At 52.0% G+C, this 16858-nt stretch overlaps 1 protein-coding gene across 3 annotated transcripts in view; it reads left to right on the plus strand.

The window, feature by feature from the left end:
* Positions 1-4799: 4799 nt before the first annotated feature.
* Positions 4800-16858, plus strand: part of RBPMS2 (RNA binding protein, mRNA processing factor 2) — a 28240-nt gene continuing 16181 nt past the window's right edge. Inside the window, exon 1 of one of the 3 annotated variants that reach the window (XM_060618300.3) lies at positions 4800-5960. In XM_060618300.3, coding sequence (XP_060474283.1) covers positions 5874-5960 — 87 coding nt within the window. In that variant the 5' untranslated portion in view covers positions 4800-5873. The remainder of the gene's footprint in view (positions 5961-16858) is intronic. The other 2 variants (XR_009605929.3, XM_060618299.3) reach the window with 2 other exon arrangements.

Raw genomic sequence — 16858 nt, forward strand, 5'->3', positions numbered from 1 at the left:
TCCCGTTCTCTCTCCCATCTTGGGAGAAGAAATGTAGTCATTGACATATTAGTATAAAAGTACTTCTCTCAGGGATTTTTCCATGGTAACCCAAGCCTTCCATTCATTCAATGTTCATTACTGAACCCCTTCTACAAGGACTTGGGCTGGGTCCTAAGGATTCAGAGATACAAAAACAAACAAACAAGCAAACAAAAAAATCATCCCTGTCCTCAGGGATGATGTTCTCCCCTAATTTTCAGCCATGTGGGGATGGAAGAAATAGCTTTTTTTTTTTTTTTTTTTTTTTGGAAGTGAGGGAGATGCTGCTCTTTGGTTTGAAGTGAAGTTCTAGATTCTATTCCTTTGCTGATTTTATAACCTCTCCTCCTGTTGCCCTACAGCTCTGAGACCATCAGAGAACTTCCAGAACGAGGATTTCACTTAGCACTCATGTGAGCCTGGATAATACTCATGAAAGCCAAAGGCATCTCTAGTTTTACTATGAGAAAACTAAGTCTTAGAAAGTAAACTACCTGCCCATGTCATACAGGTTGCTATTGTCGCCTGGATTCAAACCTAGATCTTCTGGCACAGGTATTTTGGAAATACTGTTTGCCTTGGATTTGAACTTATGATACATGTTACTATGTGGCCCAGAGTAAAGGAGGCAAGAGGAGAAAGAGAGAGCTCAGACACTTAGGGCTGAAATGACCCGATCTCTGGTCCTGATCTGCACCACTCTGACCTTGGCCTTCAAACTAGCAGTAGGACCACCAGCAATAATCACAACCCCCAAGAATTTACCATGAGGTTATTTGTCTTATGTAATGCATCCCTGAAGTTGTGGATTAGTTTCTCATTTTACAGATGAATTGATTGATACTTAGCTGGGAACTTGTCCAAGGTCACCAAATCAGAATCCCATCATAGGGCTGCTTCATGCTTCTTGTACCACCCATGCCATCCACCAGTAGCTAGGCAAGTTCCCCCAATATTTCTGAGCCCCTGCTTTCTAATCTATAACTAGGGATAGCAGGAACAATGCGAGGACTGTATGAGAAGGCATATTCACTGCCTAGGGTAGAAAGAAGCAGGTACTTTATAAATGACAGCATCCTGCTCCCTTCCCTTCCTGAGACCTCTTGCACCCAAGTGGAGTTTAAACCTATAAATGCCAAAAAATACACCTCATATACATCCTAGCCTTTGGGCCTCAAGGTCACCTTCTTTACATGCCTTATTACTCAGGCTTTCCTGATGGTAGGGGAGGTGGAGTTAGAATAGGAGGCCTGCTTGGAAGTAGCCAGGCCCACCCTCAGGATGCTAGATCCCAGGCAGTGTTTCTCAAGAGGGAGGACATCTGACTCTTTTCCTTATCCTAAGAATGAAACAAATGATAATGTCTGTACAGTAGATCAGAGAGAAGGGGCCACAGGTGTCAGATAACCTGGAGGCCCCAGGAATGGCCCAGTACCATTTCCACAAAGGTTTATTGAACACCTACTACTGCAAATGCCCACCACTCATGGAGCTCTCTGCTGGAGGCCAGGTGGCTGCAGAGATCCAGGGTGGGGGGCTCTATTCACTTAGCAGGGTTTGTGAACACTTCTCAGAGTCAGAGATTTTCCCATGTGGTAGGTAAGACTGAAAGACAAGGGATTCCCAGGATTTCCAGGATCACGAGGACACAGAGAAGGCACTCTGAGAACATTCAGGAAGGTCAGGAAGTTGGGAAAGGGGGGTGGTTCCAGGCAAAGGGAACAGAAATGTGAGAAGTTTAGAGGTGATGTGGAGAGGATGGGAACGCTGAAAAGGCTACTAGACTCTGGGCTACTAGGTCACAGTTGGGTAAGACAGAGAAACAGGGCAGTCTGTCAGAGTTGTACACCCCGAACTCCTCTTTTCAGCCCCATCTGCATCAACCCCAAGTTAGCATCAATGGGTACTCATGCCAGGCTGGGTAGAAGCTTTGCATTTGTATGATCTCCAAATCACTTTGGGGCCAGACAGTTTTCCAATCCTGGGGTTATTGAGGATATACAGAGGAATAAGTTGCTGCCCCTAAAGTGCTTAAGGTCTGGGGGTGCCTGGTTGGCTCAGTCAGAAGAGCATGTGACTCTTAATCTTGGGATTCTGAATTTGAGCCCACATTGGGTGTAGAGGTTGCTTAAAAATAAAATCTTTAAGGGGTGCCTGGGTGGCTCAGTTGGTTAAGCAGCCGATTTCAGCTCGGGTCATGATCTTGCAGTTTGTGAATTCGAGCCCCACATCGGGCTCTGTGCTGACAGTTCAGAACCTGGAGCCTGCTTCAGTTTCTGTGTTTCCCTCTTTGTCTGCTCCTAACCCTTTTGTGCTCTCTCTCTCTGCTTCTCAAAAAAAAAAAAAAAAAAAAAAAAGTTAAAAATAAATAAATAAATAAAATCTTTAAAAAAACGTGCTTAAGGTCTGGTCACACAGAAAACTTTCTGAGGCATTAAGAATCCTTGTATAAGGTGTTTCTTAAGAAGGCAAAAAAAAAAAAATAGAAATCATGCAAATGTCTAATAACAGATGAAATTCTGGCATACCTAATAGCAGTTAAGCAATTATTAGAAATTATGACTAAAGACTGGTGCCTGGCTGGCTCAGTTGGTAGAGTATGCGACTCTTAATGTCAGGGTTGTGAGTTTGAGCCCCACGTTGGGTGTGGTGCCTAACTTGAAAAAAAAAAAAATTATGACTAAAGAACTTAAAAAGAAACATTCATGACAAATTTAAGGGGGGGGGGAAAGGAGTATTCAGACTATTTGGCAATTTTGATTTTTAAAATATGCACAAAGAGACTAGAGGGAAATAATAATCTTGTTCTCCAGATTTCAAATTGTTTTCTAAACTATTATGTAGCTTCTAACTGTCCAACGATAAGCATGTATTGTTCTTATCATCATGAAAGTAATAAAGATTATTTAAATAATCATCAGTCTCATATCATGGAAAAATACAGTGATGGGGGTCAATTGTGGACCCTGTTTTGTTTTGTTTAGTTTTGAGTAATCTCCACACCTAACATGGGGCTCAAACTCAGGACCCTGAGATCAAGAGTCACATGCTCCACTAACTGAGCCAGCCTGGTGCCCATTTGTTACTTCTCTGGGCCTCAGCTTCCTCATCTATAAAATGAAGACCTGAGGACAAGATGAGAATCCCTTCCTCTTTGAAAAATTCAAACTTTCTTTTATTTTTTTATTTGAGAGTGAGAGAGAAAGTGTGTGTGTGTGTGTGTGCACACAAAGAACCAAGGAGGGGGCAGAGGGGCAAAGGCAGGGGAGAGAGAGAGAGAATCTTAAGCAGGCTCCATGGTGGGGGTGGGGTGGGGGGACTCGATCCCATGACCCTGGGATCATGACCTGAGTGGAAATCAAGAGTCAGATGCTCAAGCAACTGAACCACCCAGGCGCTCCTCAAACTAACTTCTAAAGGATACCTGAGTTTAGAAAACTGGCCAGGCTCCTCCACCTGGAAAAAGTGGGGCTGAAGAAAGATTTTGAGGGAAGGAAGGATTTGGATTGGTAAGGGGTGGGGAAGAAGAGGAAGAATATTGCTGGGCCAAAGTTGGAGACATGCCTGATGGGAAGATCTATTCTAGGGAAGAAGGGTTAAGAGTGGGAATACAGCCAAAATGGACTGAGGCCTCTGAAAGATGGTCAGGAGATCCATGGGTTCACCAGGTTGGCTCCATCTGGAGGTGCCAGAAGTTGGGAGTACCTAGAAAACTCTGGGTAAAGTGACACACTTATCACTAATATGAGTACCTGATTCCTATAGGAGGCTGTTCTCTTCATCACAGGGCCTGAATCATGTGTTGGCAATGGGGGTGGTGGGAAACCATGGTGCTCCTGGTCTTGACACAAGCACACAATGGTTCCCTGGCACACAGTAGGTGTTCAACAATTTATTAAAGGAATGTGTCACTGGGAAAGATATCTCCTATTTTTTAGGCTTCCACTTAGGTTTCCATTTAGGCTTCCATTCAGGCTTCCATCTGTGAAATGGCAGATTAGGAAGGAAATTATAATTTGTGGGGGAGACATGTCACAGGAACATTGTATACTTTCACACTCCCGTATGGTAGAGCCAGCCCTATTTAGAGGTCGGCACACTGAGGCTCAGAAGGGTTGAGTCACTTGTTCACGGTCGGGGTCCTAACTAGTTGACAACTGCAAACACAGCTTCTCTCACTCCACCCACACTGCACATCACTTCCAATCTCAAAACACAGGTGCCATTACCCGGTTTGCAAGGAAAGTCAGAATCACACCCACAGACGCCTGGTCTCGGCTGGGGTCACACAGGAGTCCCCTAATACCCCCGCAGTGTCTTCCCAGGTCCAAACAGCCTCTGGACAGGATCCCCCAGGTCGGGGGTCGAGTTCCCAGGCGGGGCGGACACGGAGGGCAGTGCGACCGGAGGGGAACAAGGGTTTTTACAAGGTGACGGCAGGGTCTGGCCCAGTCTGCGTGGGTTTTCAAGTCGGAGGCAAACCAGCTGGGAGACCGCGTGCTCCAGGCCCGCAGAGGGGTGTCACCACCACCCCGCCATGCCCTTAGGTTGCTCTTCCCCACCCCCCACCCCGGCCCTGGGGCTCTGAATAGGAGGAGAAAAGGTGTGTGTGGGGAGGCGGTATTTAAGCAGAGGGAGGCGAGGACCCAAAGGCGGGGTTGGGGGTTGGAGGCAGGAAGGCGAATGGAATCTTCTAGATCCTTCGAGGTACCCCCTCCCTGGGCTAATAACTATTTGGGTTCCAAAGACTCATCTCCCCGCCCAGAGTTCTATTCAGTGACTGGGAGCGGGAAGGGAGTTTGATCTAAGTCCCACCCTCTAGGCTGGAAGCCTGACGCCAGAGAGGGGAAGTGATTTCCTCAAGGTCACGCAGCAAAACAGCAGCCAGTCAGGGCCAAAGCCCAGGTGTCGGGCCCCCGACGGCCATAGTCTTTAGAACCCGGCCCCCAACAGCTCTGCGTTCGGGGAAGGCAGGAATGTGGACTGGGACTGGGAGGCTGGATATGGGAGTGAAATGAGAGCGCCGAACACCCCATAACCCCAAATCATGGTCCAAGGTGGGGGGGGGGTCTCCTTCCTGAAGCTGACGACCCAGGAGACCCGCTTCGGGCGCGGGCGCCGCTCTCTTGGGGCCGCCGGGTGGCGGCGGGCTAGGGACACGGGGGCGCGGGTGCCTCGCACGCAGCTCCACCTCCCGCAGGCTGGGACTGCACGGTGCGAGCGGACCCTTTAAGAAAGTTCACTGGGCGAGTTCATCAAAGTTTAAAAACTTGTGCAGATGGGAAAGGGGAAAGGAGACCGAGGGAGAGAAGCCGCGGGAGAGAGGGGAAAAGCCCCGCCAGAGGCTGGCGCGCCGCGGCCCCGGCCGGGGCGAGCCCGCAGTGGGCGGCGGGGATTGGCTGCGCGTTCCCCCGGAGACCGCGAGGAGGGCGGGGGAGGGGGCTGGCCGGGCCCCAGCTGAGGCCGGTTCCGGCCCCCGCCCCCCGCCACCGCCCGGCGCCCGCCCCCTCCCCCGGCGCCCGCCCCCCGCCGCCGCCGCCGCCGCCGCGGGCGCACTCGCCGGTCGCAGTGAAAAGGCGGAGGCGGCGGCCGCTCGGGCTCGGCTCCGGTTCCCAGTGCCTCCCCCGCCGCACCCCCTCCCCACATCCCGCACCCGCCAAACTTGATGTGACCCCAGCCTGACGCGGCGGCTGCCCCTCTCACCGCCCCGTGCGCCCCCCACCGCCACTCCGCCCCGCACTCCCGGAGCGCACCGCTCACCGCGCCCCTTCCCACCTCCTCGCCGGGGCCGGGCGCCGCGCTCGCCCTCAGCGTTCCCTTCCCCTCGCCACCCCCACCCCACCCCCCGCACCATGAGCAACCTGAAGCCGGACGGCGAGCACAGCACCAGCACTGGCACCGGCACGGGCTCGGGCTCCGGCGGCACTCTGGAGGAAGAGGTGGGTCTGCGGCCCCGGGACTTGGGGTGAAGTGCACGCGGAGGTGGGCGGGGGAGAGGGCGCGCGGGGCCTCCCGCGCCGCGCGGGGCCGGTCTGGCAATCGCTCGGGGCTCTTTCCCGCCGCTGCCCTTCGGTCGGGGAGGAGCAGCCCGTGTCCGGCGGGCGGGGGCGCGCGGCCTGGACTGCCCCGCCGGGCGGGCATTGTCTCCCCGCCCTCCCGGGCTCGGGGCGGGCCGCGCGCCGGCCGTCGTCCGTGCGTCCCGTGGTGGGCGAGCGGCTCGGCGTCTGCCCCACGCCTGCTGCCCGCGCGTCCCTCGTTCTCCACTCTTGGCCCGGGCCGCTACCCGAGGAGCTCCTCCGGTACTGCTGGGACTCCCGCCTCTGCTGGAAGGAACTGAGCGGGATTAGCACCACGGGCGGGCGGCACCCTCACCCTCTTGCACTTTCCACCCTGACCCCTCCCGGTGACCTTGGAGGCCCGGGACGGCTGCCCGGCACCTTGGTTCACTGTAACTGAGCTGTAGTCACGGGAGGTGGACGGGCTTTGCTTGCAGCCCCAGAACCTGGGCTTTGGCAAAGAGGTCAGCGGGGCAGTTAATTAGAGTTGAGAAAGAGATGCCTAAAGATACTTCGTTCCCGGTTCTCCCTCCCCCCCCCCCCCCCCGCCACCCCCCTCCACCCCGGTTTTGCCCCAGCAGGCAATTCAGGACCCCAGAGCTGGCCTGGGTGGGATTCTGCAAGGAAAGGCGACATTATCTTGTCCACCAGACATGTGCTAAGTATGAGGAGGGAGTGAGTGTGAGGCGGCTTGGCTTCGTGGAATCAGCAGCAGCTGTGTGGTTAATGGGATGGCGAAATCGGGGAGGGTGTGTGGCAGGGGTGATGATGAGGTGGTGAATAGAAGCCTTAAGGCTGAGGGTGGCGAATGGAGACCAGGAGCTGGGCCGACAGAGACAAAAACTGATGCGGAAAGGGGACGACAGGCTTTGCATCTCTCTCCAGGGGCCTCTGGCCTCTGCTGTGTCACTCCAAGGCTAGGAGACCCTTCCTGCCGCGTCCTGGCAAGCTCTTGCCCAGGAAACCAAGGGCCAGTTATCCACCCTGAGCTCCCTTCCCCTTGGTCTGGGGGAGAAACCGCAGATCCCCTGGTGGAGGCTGGTGTCACTGACCTCCCTCACCTCCCTCCAATGTAGTGGCGGTGGTGCCGGCTGACCGTGCTCTGGGTTTGGTGCAGAATGGCGGCAGTGGCCCACTGCTGGGCTGGGCTCCTCACTGTGGGAGGGATGGTGGGAGGGTCACACCACCAGCTCCCACTCTTAGTAATTCAGAGGCCTGCTGCCAACCCTAGTCCACCAATGGCATGGCATCTTGAGAATCTAGGTCTAGATCTCACTTTTTAGGGAGGGAGGGAGGGAGGGTGGGGGAATATATAACTCTTGACTCTGAAGGGTGGAAAGGGAGGGCCTGACATTTGTCCGCTAGTTTTGTGTGGGCTCCAGAGCGGTGGGGTGGTTTTGCCCCCTGAAGGCCCTGTCCTCTTTGGACCTTGACATGCTGACAGGCCCGTGGCACTGATGAGAACCTTAACCCCATCCTGACACCACCTGGTTGTTCAGAATCTCGCTTGAGAGTTGGGGGGAGGGTGACAGGGTTGCTGGTGTTGCGGGGGCGGGGGGGGGGGGGCAGATCGCTGCTTGGCCTCCTGGGGGTTGAAACTGGGAGAGGGAAGCCATCTCCTGTGAAGCTGGGCAAGGACCCAGAATACCGCTAATGCTAGAAGGTTGACTTCAACAGGGAGTTTACCCAAGAGGTTGTGCTGATCCTCAGACTTACCCCTTTGAAGTGGGAAGGGTGAACCATGTGGCCAAGCTAAAGTCTTAAAGCATGTGAAGTATTGGTCACTTTTTTTCTAAGTGCCTGTTCTGAGAGAGAGGGTAGGATCTTCAAGAAGTGGAATCCCTGTTAACTTCTCCTTGCAGGTAGAGGTGGGTTATAGGACTAGTGCTGCCGTGTGCTGATGGAGGGGCACAGCCCTGTGTTTAATAGAAGTCTAAAACTAAAGGCTCTGGGAATCTCCTGGAGCCCAGTGTCTGCTCTGGCCAGGTAATTGCAAGGATGAGCCCCCTCCCCTTATTAGCCCTCTGGGCCAAGATCTCTCCTACTGAGGTTCCATCTTGAATTGCTGGTTTGAGCTGGACCTGGATTCCTTCCTTTAGCTTCAATGTCCCCTAGGCAGTCATTTCTGCATCCCCCAGGAGCCACCATCTGGGGAATCTGTTAGCAGTGCTAGTTTACTTTCATGACTAACCCAGGCTGGCTGTTGGAAATTAGGTAAAGCAAGCCTAGAGAACCAAAGAGTCCTACTCCCCCTACTCATTTCTAAAGGCGTTAGGTTTCTGGAGAAAGGGGTATGTTTTCGTGGTTCCAGAAGGGGTATCAGTGGGGCTCCTCATTTTAAGCTCCTTTGCATGAGGAGCTTGACTCTTCCTGCTTGGCCACCCTACCCACTGGGGCTTTGTCTCTATCACAGGCATTAGGTTCCTTTTCTGGACCAGGGGTCAGGATTCCAGGTGAAAGATCACAGACTGGAGGTGAGAAGGACTTGCCAGGAGGGAATGGGATGTGGTGAAATGAGGGAATATCACCAAGTGATGCAGTGGTACCACTGAGAAGGTAGAAGTGAGCCCTCCCTGAGATGTAGCTCAGTAGGAGGTTCTTAGGCTTGTGCCAGTCAGAAGGCATTCCAAGAAGAGGGAATAGCATGTGTAAAAGTGAGAGGTGGATTGTGGAGCCACATGACTTCCAGGAGTTTGCTAGCTTTCAGCAGTAGTGGGGGCCACATTGTGAAGTGCCTGAGATCATGCATGGTTGGGAAAATTGGCATTTTCTGTCACTTGGAAAGGAGAGGTGTTAGAAGCTCTGCTACCCTTTGAAAGCTAAGGAGGGCAGTGAGGAATTAAGGAGAGGGTCTTCAGGGGAAGAGCTGAGTGTCCCTTTCAGTCTAGAGCCTCTACCTTAACCCAGGTGCGTCATAGCTGGTGCTGGAACTCCAGAAGGTGAGGTCAGACAGCCCAGGACAGGCTTGCCTGTGAGGCTGTAGAATCCCAGACCCAAGCTTGTCTTAGTGATTCTTTAGGGATGGCTAGAGAGTTACAATGTTTCTGGGGAGGGGTACATGTGGTTTGAAAACATGGTCTATTTTGAAAATGGAGACTTTAATTTCATAGTACAAGGTAATACTAAGTTACAGTAATTATTCATTGTGGGGGGGCTGCTAAGGAAAGTAGTATTTGGAATCTTGGGTGGGTGGAGTTCAAGTTTCTAAGAGTTGAAGTTTTTTTGCCAGCCTAATGGTAAACTGTAGAGAGGCAGGCATTAATGGCAGCCGAAGGGGCTACAGTTTGACTGGAGGGTCTTGGCCCCTTACTGCCCTCCCACTCCCATCTTTGCTTGTCCACTACATCCAGTGGATCTAGGCCATTGTGGCTCCTTGCAGGCAGGACACCTCTGGGTCCACCGTGTGTCCCCTAGAGGTCTCTGCACTCTAGATGAAGGTGAAGGAATTCTGGGGCCCAACATATGACTCAGCCACTTCCTCTTTTCTCTGCCATTAAAAACATTTGACAAAATCTGGGGCGTGTTGATGCTGTATCTGCAAGCTCTTTTTTGATATGAAGGTAGGGAGGAGTCTATACTTCTGGGCATTTACCTGGACACAGGGTCCCAGCAGGTAGACCCAGGCAGATGCTATAGGCTGGGCTGCCTTCCTCCCTGGGGGTTGTTGTGCATGTGTCTTCTCTATTCAAATAACCTAATAGAGACGCTGTCCGATTAGTAGTAGTAAGCCCATACACAGTGTTTGAGTCAGGTATTACCTGAAGTAATTCACCCTTTTACCTCCTTGAACTTGCACAATAACAGCACTGTGAATTATTGTCATTACTGTTTTATAAATGAGGAATCTGAGACAGGTTAAATAACTTTTATGTAGTTAGTAGGTAAGTTGGGATTTGAACCCAGAGTTTGCTCTGAACCACACACTCACTGTATCTGCTGTTTTGTTTTATATTAGGGTTTTGGTGAGTTTGGGGGGTAGGGGGAAAAAAGATCCTGCAACTAAAGTTTTTGAGGCCTGAGCTCTGGGTCCTGCTGTTCCAGATTAGTTCCCTTTGGGCTGGGATAGGTATCTGAAGACTGGGTGATGGAAGCTGGCAACCCTTGTAGAAGGAACATCTTTATCACCGACAGGATTTAGAATTGCCAGTGCAGGGTGATAATAAAATGAGATCAAGTCAATTTTATTATTGTTCAATTCCCTACAGGCAATACAACCCCTTGTTGCCTGTGCAGGGGCTTACTGCTTTCATTCCTTCCCCTACCCCACCCCCTTGCCCTGGTACCCTGATGTTTTGGACATCTTAAATAGGAAACGGTACCCACTCTAAAGCAGCTGCCTGTCATTTTTGTGGGGGTGGGTCATTCCGTTGGGTATCCTCCTCTCCTCCTTCCCGGCTCATGGGCAGCCTGGCTAGCTTATCCCAGTAGGAACCAGCTTCTAAATCCATTGAACATTTGGACATAATGATTTCTTCTTGTTCTCATCTCCAGAGGGGGTCTGGTGAGTACTCAGAGTGGAGTCAAGACATGAAGTGCGGGTGCCTCGCTTTTTGCTCTCATGGTCTCTAACCCATTTATCCCATTGGGGCTCCAGACAGTCCTGAGAGATATAGGTGTCCATCCCACCTGGCCTGGGGGCTGGATTCCTGCTCCATGGCCTCCAACCTCTGGTTACCCAGAGCTGAGCTAGAGTGCTAGGTTCTGGTACCACCCAATGGCCCCCAGCCTCTGCTGGGCCATTGGTTTTGGGTAGCACTGACATCTGCTACCGTATTAGTTTCTCTGCCGTTCCCTGACCATGGCTGCCTTAGAGGGATCCTCACACGCCTGGCAAAGCCATGAGGCAGTGGGGCAGAGCCCATCACTAGACTTCAGAAACCATGCTGCTGTGAGGCCAGAACTATAGATAGTCCACAAAGCTCTGTATGCCAGAACCCCATCTACTCCCTGCCCAGGGACAACATGGCTTCCCTCTTTCCGCTGCTTCCCCATCCTATCCTTGGATGGAAAAAATATGGTTACCTCTGAGATGTGCCAAGGCTGACAGGTGGGGTCCTCCCTTCATGAAGAGTCCACTGGTGGATCCGTCTGTGCTGGGGGCCTCTGGGGTATAGCAAAGGCTGTGTGTAGTGGGAGGGTCTGTGTAGGTCTATCTGCCATGGCCTTTAGTCATTTACGGCTGACTGAGCAGAGGCTCTTGGCTGTCAGAAGTCATCAAGGCTGCCTGTTTAATTGTGAACAGGCCTGGGACTCTCAGGGAGAAAGGACAGAACCTGACCTGGACCAGGCCATGGGATGAGTGTCTGGAGTACCTAGTTCCCTTTTGTGGTTAGCCACCTTCTTCCCCAAGTGGGTTTGGGCTTTTATTGGCGGAGTGGGAGGTGGTCAGGAGAGGTTACTTGAATAGGATCTAAGGCCCTTTTTTGAGAATGTTTGTTGAAATGAAGGCTGTGTGAAGAACTTCTGCCCAGACTGGTCCTCATTCTTGATGTATGGTTGTGGCCATATCCAGGCACAGCTTGGGATGTTTGTGACTGAGGAGCTCTAAACCAGAATACAGGCCCTTGAAGCAGCTTCCATTCCTGAACAGTGTAGCATTATGTTAGGAAACATCCCTTCTCAGGCTTCATCTGCTTCCTTCAGGCAGTATACAGGTGTGGTAGGCTCAGTGCTATGTTCACAGTGGAATACCATAAGGTGGTTTAAGGGTTGGAGGTGTTGATTTCAGAGCTGGGGAAGGGGTGTAAGATTCCCCCAGGCCAACTCTTTAATGCATGGGTTGGTGTGTTTCAGTGAGGACAACTGCAGCCCTTACCAGGCACTGGGACAAGCGATGGATCTGCGCTGGCTGACCCCACAGCCCCAGGAGGGATGGGGAGGTGGATGGCATAGAAGGGAAGGAAACCTTGCCCAGCAGGCCTCCATGCTGGGGGCCCTGTGAGCCTGCCACTTGAGTGGCCTCTGAAAACCATGGCCCCTGGCACTGTCTGGAACCAAATGGAAAGCAGTCACCCAGCCATGCCACTGAGTCTGCACGGTGCAGTTCACACAGTTAGATCTGGTTCCCTGTAAATGAGGTGTAGGCCGGTACTCACAACAGACTTTTGACCAGGTGTGTTCCCAAGATGTTTATGCCTTTTGTTCCTGAGGCTAGAAGTAGCTTGGAGCATTAGGTCTGAAGCCATTTTATTTAACACTCTCTACATACCCAGCCCTGTCCCACCCTTTAGAGAACTTCTTACCATCCCAACTTGGTTCCCTTGATTCTTGTACACACACAGTCTGGACTCTAGTACACACTGCAGGCTATAGGGGAAGTGCCTCAGGTTCCCAGACAACCTGGATTTTACTGCTGGCTCTGCCACTGGCTGGCCAGACACCTAATCCCTGAGCTGGCTCTTCATCTGTAAAATGGGCCAGTACTTTTTTGCCTGTTACATCAAAGGATTGCCAGGCTCACATGCCAGATGGTAGGTATGAAAGACCTGGAAACCACAAAGTGCTGCCCAGAATGGGTCCTGAGAGCCACACCCTTTGATTTGGGGCTGGAATTAGCAGGGGCAGGCAAAACGCTGTGGAACAGATCCTAAGCCTGGAACTTCACACCAGGTCAGACTAATGGCATTGGAGGTGTCCTATGTGGAGGGAGGCTAGAAGCTGGGAAGCGTCCTAGTCTGGGAGCTGAGCAGCCCAGAGCTCCTCGGAAGGAGCATGGGAAGCACTGAGGTTCTGGGAACGTGTGTCTCAATTCACATCCAATGTCTGGCTGTATCTGTTTGCTCTTTTTCCCTGTGTCCTTGTTCAGCCCTTATAAGTCCTGCGTCTGCGGGCCATGTCACCACATTCCATCCACCTCTCGTCAAGTGGCCCCACTCAGAGGGACTTCTTTCCCCGGGAGGGGTAAGAGCGACCTGCTGGTGCCAAGCTTAAGCCTGAGACCTGGGCAGAACCCATCCCCCACCCTGCCCTCTATACACATGCACAAAAGAAAAAAAACCCTGGCCTCTGAGATCTCTGGGCAGGGGGGTATATGTGGGAGACTGCTCTGAGGTTTCTTTTTGGCAACCCCAACATTGCCCCGGCAGAGACCCCTCCCAAACCTCCAAGCCCACCTTGGCCCAGGACCTGGCTGCTGACTTTCTGCTCTGTCACCCTTTTGTTCTCTATTCCCTTTTTCACCACTTTGCCTTCTTGTGGGCAGAAGGAAGGGAAGCGCTTCAGCTCCGAGCAGACGGAGGAGGGCAATGCCCAAGTCTTATACTGCGGTTCAGTCACCTTTTCCTACTTCCTTGGTATCTTACAAGGTGGAATGTGAAGGGCCCTGAGGCTAGTGCACCCTTCCTCTACAGTTGAGGCAGCAGAGGAAGGCCACAAAGCTACCTGCCTGCTGGTGGTCAGGCTGGGACTTCTACCCAGGTTTCCTGATGGTTGTTTTGTTTCCATGTCTGATCAACAGGTTCTTGCTGAGCAAGAGTAGAGTTTCTTGACTCTCAATGGGGTTTCTTCCCCTTGGAGAAGACAGAGCAGAGCTGGGTGTGATGGTGGTTGGTGCAAGCTTAGAAAGGACCTTAAGCATCTTTGTATCAGGAGAGCCATAAGCTGTATGGAACGCAGGCTACATCTCAAAAACTCCCTTGGTCAGGATGGGGTGGCCTGGGCTTCCGTTTGGACTTGGGACTTCCTGGGGCCACATGTGCCCAACTGCCCTGTCGGAGGCATGTGTGTGGCCCTGTTCTGGCCCCTGCCTCCAAGTCAGTGGGACACAAGGCTGTTCCCACTAACTTCTGGGAATTGGCTGTCTGTCTTCCCTTTCACCTCCCTGTACTTAATTCTGTTGACAACTAACCATGGCATCATCCAGTAGCATACCCCAAACCCCCCGCCCTGAATCAACCTTCTGCAAGGGGCTGTTTCTGGCTCCTTAGGTCAGAGCCTAAAGGCCACTAATTTTCTTTTATATATTAAAAAAAATGTTTTTTTATGTTTATTTATTTCTGAGACAGAGACAGAGCATGTGTGGGAGAGGGGCAGAGAGAGAGGGAGACACAGGATCTGAAGCAGGCTCCAGGCTCCGAGCTGTCAGCACAGAGCCCGATGCGGGGCTCGAACTCAAACCGTGAGATCGTGACCTGAGCTGAAGTCGGTTGCTCAACTGACTGAGCCACCCAGGTGCCCCAAGGCCACTTATTTTCAAGAAGCCCAAGGCTGACCTGACTGGGGTCTGAGTAAGTTGGTGTGTAAGGTTAAGGTCTGCAAAGGAGCATTGACTCACGAGCACCTGGGGACCCTGGGGCTGCTTCTGACATGCTCAGTGACCACGAGCAACTCACTGGACCCCTGGGTGTTGGTTTCCTTATCTAAAAATAAGGTTTCTTCTAGCTCAAATATTCTGCATTTCAGTTGCTTCAGAGGGCTGGGAGTCAGGGAAGGATGTGGGAGGGACTTATGAGAGGCTTGTTTTTCCCTTTTTGGATTTCCCTTCTCCCCCCACTCCCTTCCCTAAGTGGTGTTTTCCATCCAGATGACACCAGAGCTCACACTAAGCATCGAGTAGGTGGGGGGATTCAAAGTGAGCCCATCACTTGAACGATTTGATGAAATGGACAATTGAAATAGTTTTTCCTTTCCAGATTGAATTCCAACTTTCAGAGATACTAAAGGATTGCTGCAAAGAATCCATTTTCAAGTGTCATTTTTATCTCTTTGGTAGGATGTATCTATTGCCCAGAGTCAAGTTTTCCCAATCATGTCCTTCCTGTGTCCCAGCCCTGTGAGGCAGGGATTTGCCTGGAAGGCAGGAGTCTGTCTTCTAGGGCAGAGTGTTCCTAGTGGGCCTATAGTGTTTATTTGGGGGTGGGGAAAGGTGGGGGGTGGGTGGCTAGCTCAGCATCCTTTGTGGAGAAAAGTCTGTCCTCTGGCTGGGTGGTCCCTGAAGTCCAGGGTGTGGTCTTGGCGATGATTAAGTCTGGGGTTTTGAAGAAGGCTGTGCTTGTCCTTCAGAGTTAAAGGATAAGAGGGTTTAATATCTATTAGCATTCCACTGTTCTTGAAAGCAGTGTTTACCCTTTCTGTCTCATAACAAAATCTGGTGCTTATGGACCTGTCCTCTCAGTCACAATACCCTGCTGCCGCCCTTAACTGTGAAGTTGTATGTTTAATGCTCAGTGTGAAGGGAGTCTTGTGTCAAAAAGTTGGGGCGAGTTGGAGCTACAGGGCCCTTGGCATCAGGACTGTCCCTCCCATTGCAGAAGAGGGCACACACTTGTGAGGGCAGAGTGGCCAGGCCCCAGTCTGAGCGCAGGGTCCTCTTTTATTGGAGGAGGGCCCCCACTGACTGCCACCCCAGTCTTGTGCCACATGGAAGCTTTTGGCTGCTTTCTTCTGTGTAGGTCACCCACCCCCTTCTCCCAGCAGCCCCGCAGCCCCCTTCCTGTAATTCTTGCAGGACCTCTAGATGAGCTGGGTCCCCTGTGTGCTCTGGGGAGGAGGGAGCCCTCTGAGCAGCCAGTGACTAGAGAGCTAGCCTGGCTTGGAAGCACTGAATGACAGGTCCCCCTGTATGAGTGTTAAGGACCAGGAGAGATGTCCACCAGGACTGATAGAGGATGAGTCCTGCCTAGAAGCCTTTCCCACAGAAGCCTGAACTTGTGCTGTAACGCTGATGCTGGGGTGCCTGAGTGTCTCAGTCAGTTAAGCATCCAACTCCTGATTTCGGCTCAGGTCATGATCCCATAGTCATGAGATTGAGGCCCACATTGGACTTCGCACTGGATGTGGAGCCTGCTTAAGATTCTTCTCTTCTCTTCTCATGTCTTCTCTTCTCTCTCTCTCCCTCTCTCCTCCCCCCTCCCCTCTCATCTGCCCCTCCTCTGCTTGCACTCTCTTTCTAAAATAAATAAGGGGTGTCTGGGTGGCTCAGTCATTTAAGCATCTGACTACTGGTTTCCTCCACTCAGGTCGTGATCTCATGGTTCTTGAGTGAGAGCCCCACATTAGGTTCTATGCTGACAGCACAGAGCCTGCTTGGGATTTCTCTCTCCCTCTCTCTCCATCTCTCCTCCACTCACGTTCTCTCTCTCTCTCTCTCTCTCTCTCTCTCTCTGTCTTTCTGTCTTTCTCAGAAAACATAACTTTTTAAAATAAAGTAAATGTTAAAAATGTATAAGGCTGATACAGTGGGTGTCACTGTCACCTTGCTCTTAAAGCCTTCTTTTTGATTTCATTTTTCTGAACATCTATAAACAAATGTCAGTTTGTCTAAAGGAAAAACAACAGACGTACAGGTAAGAATGAGTTTGTCAGAGTCCTTCTTCCTACTTCTTTTTAGAAGGTGATCTTACTCTGGGCTGGGGAGGACTACAGAGGGAGAAAGAGACTTCCAGTATGAGGCCCGAGGAGAAGAGCCAGGGAGTCTGGGAAGCCTGGGTGCTCTATCACGCTGGGGTTAGAAAGTGAGTTGAGAGGCTTCTTCTAGGGAACATTCCCTCCACAGGGACCTCAAGAGTAATTCTGGGGGTGAGGGAAGTTCCCCAGGTCCTGCCCTCTCTTCCTCTCCCCTGGAGCACTGGGAGCGAGCTCAGGGGCCTCCTGTGGAAGAGGTGAGCAGTGCCCCCCACCTCCATGGCAGTATATATGGTCCAGCACTAGCTAGTGGGAAAGGGCCCAAGAAGACACAGCAAAGACCTAGACAACCCCAGGAAGTCTGTCCACCGGTGATAGCCTGTGGTGTGGACTTAGCAGATGGGGCTAGACCTCCCCAACCCCTTCACTCCCAGCAACTT

This window comes from Panthera onca, chromosome B3 (genome assembly GCF_046562875.1).
Source record: "Panthera onca isolate mPanOnc1 chromosome B3, mPanOnc1 haplotype 2, whole genome shotgun sequence".
In the NCBI taxonomy this organism is placed as follows: Eukaryota; Metazoa; Chordata; class Mammalia; order Carnivora; family Felidae; genus Panthera; species Panthera onca.